This window comes from Alexandromys fortis, unplaced genomic scaffold (genome assembly GCF_014885135.2).
Source record: "Alexandromys fortis isolate MF-2015 unplaced genomic scaffold, M_Fortis_MF-2015_v1.1 scaffold_1, whole genome shotgun sequence".
Classification (NCBI taxonomy): Eukaryota; Metazoa; Chordata; class Mammalia; order Rodentia; family Cricetidae; genus Alexandromys; species Alexandromys fortis.
Window position 1 is genome coordinate 29,228,004 of NW_026067927.1, and position 12,018 is coordinate 29,240,021.

General features: G+C 50.1%; 1 protein-coding gene across 13 annotated transcripts in view; it reads left to right on the plus strand.

Annotated features, from left to right (window-relative positions):
* Wnk2 (WNK lysine deficient protein kinase 2) overlaps window positions 1-12,018 on the plus strand; it is a 107,981-nt gene that overhangs the window by 80,875 nt on the left and 15,088 nt on the right. For 8 of the 13 annotated variants that reach the window (XM_050144364.1, XM_050144355.1, XM_050144356.1 and 5 more), the window contains 6 exons: window positions 4,276-5,096; window positions 5,365-5,440; window positions 7,181-7,269; window positions 7,363-8,042; window positions 10,528-10,742; window positions 11,717-11,887. In XM_050144364.1, coding sequence (XP_050000321.1) covers window positions 4,276-5,096; window positions 5,365-5,440; window positions 7,181-7,269; window positions 7,363-8,042; window positions 10,528-10,742; window positions 11,717-11,887 — 2,052 coding nt within the window. The remainder of the gene's footprint in view (window positions 1-4,275; window positions 5,097-5,364; window positions 5,441-7,180; window positions 7,270-7,362; window positions 8,043-10,527; window positions 10,743-11,716; window positions 11,888-12,018) is intronic. The other 5 variants (XM_050144360.1, XM_050144361.1, XM_050144354.1 and 2 more) reach the window with 3 other exon arrangements.

Genomic DNA, 12,018 nt, shown 5'->3' on the forward strand with positions numbered 1-12,018 from the left:
GTAGTAGAGACCTCCACATTCCTCTCTCAGAAAGAAAAAAACAGCTGTGATAGCCAGTTTGACCTTCTTGACTTTATAGATCGTTCTGTGTGGGTGGAATGCACTCTTTATCAGACATGTAGAGAAATTACCCTGAATTATAACAGAGAAATCCAACATAGAAAACGTCAGCATTGTACTGATTACCGTCTCTGATAGAACATAACTGAGAGATGAGTGATTGGTTATCTGTGGTGGAAAAAAATAATCCTAAGGAGAGTCAGGATAGTTTGGAATGAACACAGAATAAGATGTGGCTAAAGTTATAAGGAAATACTATAGTACTAAAAAGTTAATAGGACAGCCTTCTGCTTTGAGAAATGAGGACAGTGAATGCAGAATAAATCCAAAGACAGCTAAGCCAAGACAATAAAGAGCAGAAGTCAGTGACATTTAAAATGAACACGAATACAGGATAAATCCAAAGACAGTGAAGCCAGGGCTATAAGGAACAGAAGTGAACAACATTGAAAATGAACAAAATAAGTGAAATCAGATAAAATCAATGAAGCCAGAAACTGGTTCTTTGGGGGGAAAAAATCAGTAAAGTTATAAACCTTTAGTAAAACTGACAAAAAAGATAATAAAATATCAATCTCAGGACTAAAAGAAACATTATAAAGGATAAAGGGTGTTCTTGGAGATAAAGAGCAAGCCCACAGATAAGGACCAAACAGCTGAAATGAAAAGGACTAGTTAATTCTGCAAAACCCACCGATTGCTAACACTCATCTACTCTGGAAAAGTTATACCACCACAGATCTATTAGAAGGAGAGAATCTTCCTCCTCAAAGACTTCTCAAGCCCAGGCAAACACCCCCACACGCTAGCAAGATCTAACGCCAGTTCTATAAAATCTCTTCAAGAAATCATGTCGCTGAGCAGATCAGCATCATCCTCAGTTCGTTTACAGACTTGAGAAATGGTTCCTGCTTCAGCCCGGGTAGTCTTTTCAGTGAGGATGCCGAATAATGACTTATTCATAGACTAAAAAGTGAACCTCACTCGGGAGGCAGAGGCAGGTGGATCTCTGTGAGTTCGAGGCCAGCCTGGTCTACAAGAACTAGTTCTGGGACAGGCACCAAAGCTACAGAGAAACCCTGTCTCGAAAAACAAAACAAAAAAAAAAAAGTGAACCTTGACCATAAGCCTCATGTCATATACAAAAAAATTAATTATTAACAAATCAAATATAAAATTTTTATGTGTGTTTATACTTGCAAGTTTCTTATTTTATTGAATTTAAGTTTTTTTTAAATCTATAAAGTACAAAACTCTAACTTTTAGAAGAAAGCAGAGGAAATCTCTCTCTCTTGAGGATTTCTTGACTCAGTGCTGGTCTAGAATTGCAAACAGCCCTGGGTTCAGCCTCCAGGACTGCATGCACCAGGCAGATGTGGTAGTGCTCCCTGCAATCCTCCTAGCAAGGGAATGAGAAGTTCAAGGCCAGCCTGAGACTCCCTCTTAGAAGGAAGCAAGGAGAAGGAAGAAAAATGAGAAGAAGGGGAAGAAGAAGAGACAAATCAGACAGTGTCAAAATTAAAGCCTTTTACTCTAAATGAGGAAATCCACAGACCAGAGAGAAGTTACCAGCAGCGCATACGACCAGCGACGATTCCCACCCAGCAGACGTGCAGAGCTCTAAGAGAGGAAAAGGCAAACCACGGCAGCTCAGTTGATGGGCGGGTGCATCACAGGAGATGCTGGATGCCTCGTATTGAGAAGGCAGTCAGTTCGTGATGACTCAGTGGGTATACGTGCTTGTCATCAAGCCCAGTGACCCAAGTTAGATCCTGGACCCACAAGGCAGAAGGAGAGAACTGACTTCCCTGCTAGTGCCACGGCATGTGTGCGTGCTCGCCCCAGATGTAAAAACAAAACACAAAGTTTTGGCAAGGATGTGGAGAAATGCGAAGCCCTCTGTACAGTCGGTGAGAGTGTAAATTAGTGCAGATATTATAGGAAGCGGCATGCAGGTTCCTCCAAAAGTCAAAAGCAGAACTCTTCCATGATTTAGCAGTCCCAATCTGGGTGTGTTCAAGTTAATCAAAAACAAATTCCGGAAGAAGTGTCTGCTCTTCTGTGTTCATGTAGCATCATTTGCAGTAGTCAAAGACGTGGAAACAAATGGAATGTTAGCAGATGATTGAACAAAGCAAAATGTGTATACCCAGTAGGCTGGTATTGAGACACTAAAAAGGAAATCCTGCCATTGGCAACAACATGAATATGCCTGGGGTGTTACGTTGAATGAAATAAGCAATTCACAGAAGCACAGATATGTCGCAACTCCACTTGTGGGAGGTTTCTGTATAGTCAGAATGAGAGAGCAGAGTAGAGATTGACAGGGCAAACAGTGGCTGTGCATCAGGTCTAAGGTTTCATTTGTTTACACACGCCAGGGCCATGCTGTGTATTTGAGCATTAAAAGAGTTGGTTTCATATTAAGGTTACCACAATCAGAAGGCCTTTCCACTTCCTCAGGGAGGAGGGAAGGAAGGTTCATGAGCATTGAGAGATTGCCATAGAAGGGACACCATCCCCCACCTTGGAGGTACCTCACCATCCTCTGTTGACACCAGAGGTTCTCTATGGCCAGCAGCATCTCTGAGTGTGCACCGAGCTGAACAAGGGCACCTCTGTACCTCTGCCCATGGATAGAAGAGCCTTCTAAACCATGAAAACAAGTATGTTCTTTAGAAGACATGCCAGTACCATGAAGACAACAGGAAGGAGAACATGTCAGTTATTGACCTTTGGTGGGGCAGGGATGGAGGATCTGCATGGGTCTGGGCACAGGAGAGGGGCTTTGGATCCTGCTAACTAGCCTACTCCTACCGCCTTTTTATGGTTTTCGTTGTGTGTGTATGAGAGACTATGCATAGGTATATGTTTGAACATGTCCATGTGGGAGTCTACCTATGTCTGTGTATGGAGGCTGGATGTTGATGTTGGGAGCCTTCCTTGGTTACTCTCCACTTCTTTTTTAAGGCATCCATATTATTTTTTGAGAAAGGTCTCTCATTGAACCCGGAACTTTCCAGTTTGGCTAGACTGGTTGTTCAATGGGCTCCAGAGAGCTACCTGTCTCCCCATATCCCCAGTACTGGGATTATAGGTGCATACCACCATGCTCAGCTTCTGGGTAGATGCTCGTGATCTAAACTCATTCTTATGCATGACTGGCACTATATCCATGGAGGCATCTCCTTAGCTACAGTCTTCCACATTATGTCCTGTCTATAAAAGGGCACAGGGCTTCTGTGAGTAGACGTGAGAAATGATGAGCTTCAAACAATATAGGTTTGAGACATAATCACACCCTGTGCCCTCTCTTTAATTCCCATCATAGTCCCTGTGACTTCCTTTAGAGCTTTGGGTGCTCTAGCAGAATACTGGTGAACTGTGTCTTCATGTGATCCCCTGTAGGCAGAGTTTTTGTTGGAACTGCCTGGCTCCAAAATAAACGCAGAAACTTAATTATAAATGGTCAACCAATAGCTCAGGCGTATCACTAACTAGCTCTTACAACTTAAATTAACCCATTTCTATTAATATATGTATTGCTACATGGCTCATGGCTTTAACTATTCTCCAGCATATCTTGCTCCCTCTGTGCCTCCTGGTGACCTCTCAGCCTTTGCCTTCCTCCTTCCTAGCATTCTCTCTGCTCCGAAAATCCTGCCTAGCTATCAGCCAATCAGCTTTTTATTAACGATGAGAGCAATACATATTTACAGTGTACAAAGATTGTTCCACAGCAATCCCCAGGTCCTTCACTCCCCAAATTCTTTTCCAATTCTATGTTCTGAATGTACCAAACACTGGGTATCTGATGGATTGGAAGGTTCTGGGTTCCACCTTGCTCTGGGGCATGGATAACTCACTGCTTCCCTCAACCCCTTCACTTTCTAAATTCATGTTCCAGTTTTGTCCAGCATAGACAAACAGTGTGGACATACAGGTGGTAGTGAAAAGACCATGTCTGACAAGTGCTGCAACCAGATGGTGAGAAAGGGATATTATGGAACACCATAGGCTACTCTGTAGGAGCGGAGATCCATAGGTGAGAACCATCCCTTCAGAGCTGATGACAGTGGTCCTGACGGAACTGAGCCTCTGGAGGAACAAAGATGAGTTTGCAGGAGCCCCAGCCAGGTAGTCAGTGTAGGCAGGGAAGGACCGGTTGAATAGGATCAGAGTAAGTGATGCCAATCATTCCCTTTTTTCTTCTAGACCCAGCGCCCTATCCAGACCAGCTGTCCGTGAAGGACAAACCTAGTTTCCCAGCTGCTCAGCAGCTCCTGAGCCAGGCAGGCTCCAGCAACCCTCCTGGTGGAGCCTCAGCCCCCTTGGCCCCATCTTCCCCTCCTGTGACTACTGTAATCCCGGCAGCACCAGCCACCAGCACCGTGCCAGAGTCAGCATCAGGGACTGCCGTGCAGGCAGGGGGTCCAGGGACTCAACAAGGACCAGCCAGTATCCACGAGACCCTCCAGCCACTGGTCGAGACTCACCATACCCAGTGTGCTGCCCAACCCCTCGCTACTGGTCAAGGACCTTGCACCCCAGCTCCAGAAGCCTCTCGCGGCTCCGCAGGTCTGGGGGAGCCCATTTCAACCAGGGATGTCAGCACTCTAGGGGAGCCCTTGCCTGCTTCAGTGCCAGAGCCCAGCCCCCCCATTGGGGCCGCACAGCCTGTACAGGGTCAGCCACCACCCTCACTGCCCATCACGGTGGGAACTATCAGCTTGGCAGCTCCCCAGCTCCCCAGTCCCCCTCTAGGGCCTACTGCTCCCCCACCACCACCCTCAGCCTTGGAATCAGATGGGGAAGGGCCACCCCCTAGGGTGGGCTTCGTGGACAACACCATCAAGAGCCTGGATGAGAAACTGCGGACTCTGCTCTATCAGGAGCATGTGCCCACCTCCTCGGCCTCGGCTGGGACTCCCATGGAGGCAAGTGATAGAGACTTCACCCTGGAGCCCCTGCGAGGAGACCTGCCCTCAGCTTTGAGTGACAGGACCCCAAGCCTCACCCAGCAGGCCCAGCCCTCAGTGAGTAGCTTGACTCACTCCAATATCCCCTCACTGGCTAGGACTGGATGTGGGCAGGCATCCCAGCTATGCAGGGCCTGGCTGGCTCTTGGTGACGCACCCGTGGTGTGTGGTGCCAATCGACTCAGCTCAATTTGTTCATATGGAAGAGGCAGGGCAGGTGAGGGACATTTCCAGCCATAGAGGGGTCACAGATCAGTGGTTTAGGGTGTAGTACCTAAGATGTTGATAAGCCAAGCTCACAGTTCTTCCATTTTTCTTCTTCCAGTTGGAAAAGTCAGAAACGGCCCCTGCAGGATGGGCCCTGACCCAGCGGGAACAGGGTGCGTCTTCTCCAATGACAGGTAACAACTCAAGGTCAGAGTAGTGCAAGCTACACTCTGCAGGTGCTGCAGTCCTCCTGGAGCCCAGAGCCTTCGTGCTTTGGGGGATGAAATAGCCCACAGAAGGAACTACTCTCACTGTCCCTGTCTGGCAAAGTGAAAGTTAGAAGAATAAGGAAGTGGAGTGCTAGTTGGACAGCTAAGGTTGTGGAGAGCAGCCCAGACCCCACTGCTTTTCTCTCTTCTGTACTCCTTGAGGGAGACTTTTGCCTAGGTTCATGGTTTGTGTGGTATAGATAGAGGTCAGAGGTTAACTTGTGGCGGTGGCTTCCCTCCTTCCATCATGAGAGTCTTGGGTCATCAGACTTGGTGGCAAGTATCTTAACCCACTGAACTATCTCACCAGCCCCTTTTTTTTTTCCTTTTGAAATAGCTGTGTAGCCCAGGCTAGCCTTGAACTTGCATTGATCCCTGCCTCAGCCTTCCGAGTTCCTGAGATCACATGGTTCTTGGTTTGTTACCAAACATTTGAGTCTCCACCCTAGGGTCTGATCCACCTTCTAAGGTGCCAGATTTCCTCATCTGGATTTCTTAGGGATTGGCAAGGTAAGAGTTATTGTCAGTACCAGGTGGCCCCCTCAGGTCTAAACTGCCTTCGTAGTGAGAGGTGCAGTTCAGCTCCACCTGGTGGACCCAAGGGGCAGCTGTGTTGATTCCTGGGCCAGTGCTTTAAGAGATCAGATGTAGTGCTTCTGTTGCCCTTAACCCAGTGCCAGCCTTGAGCTGAGGTCAGCATCCCAGATCTTCTATAGAAGGTATTAGAGCCTCTGTATCATATAAGGGGTATTACCAGTCACAAATCCACATGCTTCTCAGAGTTCAGAAGTCATGGTAGGCAGTAGAGGGATTGTTCCAGAAGACTGACTCATGATTCAAGTCCAATCAGGTGAACTTCATAACAGGAATGCAGTTGGCATGACGTCAGCCCCTTGTCCCTGGAGGTATACAAAGATGAGGAAGGGGATTAAGTCTTGCCTATAATTTGAGGACATAATAGAGACTGGATTCAGGTCTCCCAGAAATGTACAGTTCCTATATAGAGTCTACAAAGCACACTTGTGTGAGTCTGTGTGTCAGTTTATGGTCTGTCTTGGTGTGTGGTGGCTCCCCAGTCCCCCTGGAGGCTTCATTAGCATATGTGTACCCCCCAACCCCTGTAGCATGTGACCCAACTCTTACCCCCCCCCCCCCCCCCCCCCCCCCCCCCCCCCCCCCCCCGTCTGTGACTTCACTGTAAAAGAGTCTCTGCTCACATGCGCTTCTCTCTGGACTTTTCTCCATAGCAGCCCGAGAAAGCTTGCCTGTCCCGCTCTGAAAACAGGGGAGTGGTGTGTGTGTATGTGTGTGTGTGTGTATACATGTGTGTAGCAGGTGTTCCCTAGCTAGACCCCATAGATGTAGGGCTGGGATCTGCTCTACTGCATCCTCTGAGATCTAGAAACTGTTTCATCCACCGAAGTCAGAGTGCCCAAAGCAAGAGTGCTCCATCCAACACCTCTTCCCTTCCCCAGGCTTGTGGACGTCCTCCAGGATGTGATGTCCCCAAGATAGGGCACCACAGTGCATTCTCAGTCTTCAGGACCCCTGGAATGTCACCCCTCCCTGCCCAGCAGCCACACTCTCACCGCGTGGGCCTCTGGGCTGTAAGCCATTCTCTACTATTCTCTCTCCAGCCTCAGTAATGCTGTCGTGTTCCTACAGCAGAGTCATCTTCCAGCAACACACTGGGCTGTGACAGTGACACAGGGCAGGTGGCCTCAGACTCCCCCTCAGTACCCAGTGCCCCCCAGGTAAAGGTGACTCAACACACACTGGCCACAAGGGGGCAGGGCTCTCTAACCTCAGCTGGTTCTCACACACTCTTCCTTTCCACCCTTTCCTAGGATGCCTCTGCTGCCTCCATCCCTACACACATGGATCCCAAAGATCAGAACAGTAATGTTCCCAGAGAAGCCTTGGTTGCATCTGTGCAGAGTTGCCAGGGGACCGTCACAGAAGGCAGCCCAGCCCAGATGCGCGGCGCTCGGGTCTCTGGGTCCCCTCATAAGCGGCTAGGACAGCCGGATAGCAGTTCTCCAGCCAAAACTGTGGGCCGCTTCTCCGTGGTCAGCACGCAGGATGAGTGGACTCTGGCATCGCCTCACAGCCTGCGGTATTCTGCCCCACCCGATGTCTATCTGGACGAGATCCCCTCCAGCCCTGATGTCAAGCTGGCAGTGCGGCGGGTGCAGACAGCCTCCTCCATTGAGGTTGGCGTTGAGGAGCCTGCCTCCAGTGACTCTGGAGATGAGTGCCCGAGAAGGAGGCCCCAGGTGCAGAAGCAGTCCTCCCTGCCGGGTAGTAGCGGTGTGGCAAGTGACTTCGTGAAGAAGGCCACTGCCTTCCTGCACAGGTCTTCAAGGGCTGGCTCGCTGGGCCCTGAGACACCCAGCAGGGCAGGTGTCAAAGTCCCCACCATCAGCATCACCTCCTTCCACTCCCAGTCATCCTACATCAGCAGTGACAATGACTCAGAGTTTGAGGACGCAGACATAAAGAAGGAACTACGCAGTCTGCGGGAAAAGTACGTTTTGGGGGGCATGGCTCACCCCGCCAGGTGTGCATGTAGAGAGCTCACCTGGATAAGAGGGGCACAGCTCCCTTGACCAGTATGCAATGGAGAGGCTCGCCATCATCTGGGGGCAAGGCTCGTCTGGCTGGAGTGGGACTCACCCAGCCAGCATTGGGAGGGGATGGATGCTTAGGGAGGGCTCATCTGGCTAGGCTGGGCCTGGTCAGTAATGTTGGCTGAAGTTTAGTCCTGGCCATGAAGTGTCCACTGGTGGGTGCTAATCAGAGCAAGGGAACAGTGCAGAGGCCTTCCACCCTCCAAGCTGACGAAAGAGGCCCCATCTAGGATATCATTGCAATGGGACAGCCACGCTCTGCCACCTGCATGATTTCTGACTCCTCTGGGTGGCAAATCACCCTTCCTTTCTCTGTCACCTCCGGGAGGACATGCTAAGAGTCAGGAAACCTGTACCTTCCTCAGCCTTTGCTCCCTCCCCTCCTTCCCTCTCTATTGATTTGCCTCCCCCATCTCATAATCTGTCTTCTCTGCTTGTCTCTCACCCAGAAAGTACTCATTCTGCCCCTCAGTGGTCAGGGATCACTAATGCCCTAAGCTCTCCTTTGGGGAGGGAAGGTGGATTTTAACAGGAGCTCCTGTGATGGGGCCCATGAGACCCCGCCAGTGACTGAAGAGTAGAGGTTTATTGCAGCTGTCTAAATGAGCTCAGGAACTACAGGTACCCTGAGAGGAGGTCAGTAAGCCTACAAAGTTTGTGCAAGATTGTGTGGAGGGCAGGGCATGAAGACTGCCAGGCTTGGGATTCCTGGCAAGGTCATCCCAAGTGACCATAGTGGAACTTTTGTTGAGGTGAGAAAGTAGAGGAGAGGATGCCACCTGAGACCCCAGAACAGATCTATGCTCAGAATCTGGAAGAAGGGGTCGTGTCCACTGACCCAAGCAGCCCCATAGGTATCCAGCCTTCCTCTGGAAATACTGCTGTCTCTCTTTGCATTTGCAGGGAGAAGGCTACCTCCACTTGGTATTTTATTAGTTGGTTTGTGTATGTGTGAGTGTTCATGCGTGTGTGCACTCATATGTATTAGTGTGTATGTGTGCATGCACAGCTCTGTGTGCAAAGGAAGAGCTCAGAGGTCAAAATCAGGTGTCTTGATCATGCCCTCCCCTTAGCATTTCACTGAACGTGGGGTTCACAAATTTGTCTAGACTGCCTGACCTACAAACCACGGGAATCTTCTTGTCTCTCTCTCTCTCCAGTGCTGGGATTGCAGGTTTGCTGGCAACCCAAACACATGTCTTCATGATTGCGTGGCAGGCATTCTACTGACTAGCTCCTGGATATTTTATTTATTTGATTGTTTATTTTTATGTGTGGGTTGGGTGTTTATTTTTTCATTCAGGCATTTTACTGACTAGATCTTTGATATTTGTGTGTGTTTTTTGTTGTTTGTTTTTGAGCTAAAGTCTTTTTTAAAAAAATATTAGAGAACTAGGCTTAACACCTCTTCTACAATTCCAGTACTCTGGAGATTGAGCTAGGAGGATTGCTGAAAGTTCAAGGCTAGCCTAGGCTGCATATTGAGCCCCAGGCCAGCCAGGAGAACATAGAGAAACTCACTTTTAAAAGATTGGCCATCATTGAAGATACAGAAGAGAGGTTAGAATTTATCCTCTCAATTTCAGCTGTGAAAAACACCTGTTTCCCCAACACAAGAGATGGAAGAAATATTCTAGGTCCCATGTTGGGGGATGGTACCAAGCCTCCTAAGTGCAGTGAAGTTCAGCTCCTTCAGGAGAGTAGCAAGAGATGTGGCCACTGCATCCTTCCCTCCAGCTGTCCTAGAGACTTCCCTGCCTACACCTTGTTTCACCAGCAATCTACCTGCCTTCCACCTACATCATAACCATCACGGTAGCTCTCCGCAGTGGCCCAGTGGAACGATACGCCAATCCCAAATCTCATATGATGCCGTCCCTCCTCTAAGTCGGCTTCCTGCTTCTGCAGTTGCCTTGCATAGCAGAAATAACACACCTTGTCCCAATAAACAGGGGTAGGACAGCTGTGCATGGTGCCACACACCCATAACCCCAGCCCTTGGGAGCTAGAGGCAGGAGAATCAGGAGTCAATAAGCTTATCTTGAGCCACATAACAAATTTGAGGTCAGCCTTGGGTACAAGAGACCCTGTCTAAGAAAGAAAGAGAAAGAGAGATGAAGGAAGTTTTGATTCTACTAATTTTCCCTATCTGCTCTGATACCTAGGGTTTTCACTGCAAGTAGAAGTGTGGGTGCGGAGTAATGTCTGCCTCCTTGACTATGGAGACAGTTCAGTGGTCATGATACTGGATGTCTGAACTTCCACTATGTCCTTCACCTTGTTCCCACCTGGCTTAGTGCTGTTGAAAGTCTGCAGACAAGGTAGCCCAGCCTTTCCCTACAGGGGAAGCCCACCTGCCCTGCCTCCTCTCTCCTGCTCCAGGCATCTGAAGGAAATTTCTGAGCTACAGAGCCAGCAGAAGCAGGAGATCGAAGCCCTGTACCGCCGCTTGGGCAAGCCACTCCCTCCCAACGTGGGGTTCTTCCACACAGCACCTCCCATGGGCCGCAGGAGAAAAACCAGCAAGAACAAACTGAAGGCTGGCAAGCTACTGAACCCCCTGGTGCAACAACTCAAGGTCGTGGCCTCCAGCACAGGTCTGCTGCTTCTAGGGGAGGGTGTACTTGGGCTGAGGAGGGAGGGTACTCGGGGACCCCAAGTTAGCCTGAGAGGCTAGCTATGGGTTGGTGCAATATCTCCAAACCTGCAAGAGTGTGTGGGGTTTTCTTTTTCCTGCTCCTCTTTTACTGGAGCCGAGGGTCTTTGCGAGCCCACGGAAGCCCCAGGCTTCCACACTAGTGCCAGATGGAGAGACCCGTGTGAGAACAGGGGCTATTCAGAGCCAGGCCCTGGCCCCATTTGGAAGGAAGGAGCCAGTCCTGGACCACGTTGTACCTAGGAAGCCCCAGGGCACCCCATCCCTGCACTTCCATGCAGGATACAGCCTGGAATGGATGGAAGTGACTGCTTCCTCTGACCTCCTGCTTAGTGGATATCAGGTGGCTGCCTTTGTGGGCAGGGAGACGATGGGTTGTTCTCCAGGCCTTGCCATAGTGGTACCCAGTGCCCGGTGCTGCAGGGGCTAGGCACCAGTCCGTACCCTTTGCATGTTGGGGTTCCTTTGAGGCTTCCAGAGCTGTGCTGCAGGGTCTGCTCTGAGCGGGGAGGACCCATAAGCCCCAGCACCAAGTATGACCGATGGGAAGGCACTAGTGAATTACCTGCAAGCACTCCCTAATTTGAGCCACCTGTACAAGTGATACAAACCCAGTGCCTGTCCCAAAGCTGAGAGGAGGCGCTGCCGTGACTCACACAATGGCTACCTTGAGCCCACACCTATTACCTTCCACAGCATAGGTCTGGCATGCCACTGGGGGTTAGTAAAGGGGATGCTTTCTTTGATTAGCCCCAGCACTATAGACTAGGATCTTGTCTGTGTACTGGTTTTCTTAAGGAGACTCAACTTCCTCAAGGTCACCCAGCCAGAGAGTGGGAAGCCACCCCAGCCACACCCTTCCCTGCCCCTTGGCGCCTCATGGTGCCTGTCACCTCTTCTCCCCCCCTCGCCCAGGTCATTTGTCTGACTCCAGCAGAGGCCCTCCCACTAAGGACCCTGCCCACGCCAGCACGCCCCCGGGCACCAAGGCAGTTCAGACCCAGCAGCCCTGCTCCGTCCGGGCCTCCCTGTCCACAGACATCTGCTCCGGTTTAGCCAGTGATGGAGGTGGAGCGCGTGGCCAAGGTGATTTCCAGCTTGCCTGTCTCCAAGCATGTGCCAGCCACGTAGGGCCTCAGTGGTGTCCCAGGAGCACGCCTGTGTGTGTAGAGGGGGCCAGAGCTTTATAAAGAACAAACAAAACAAAAAAAAAAAAG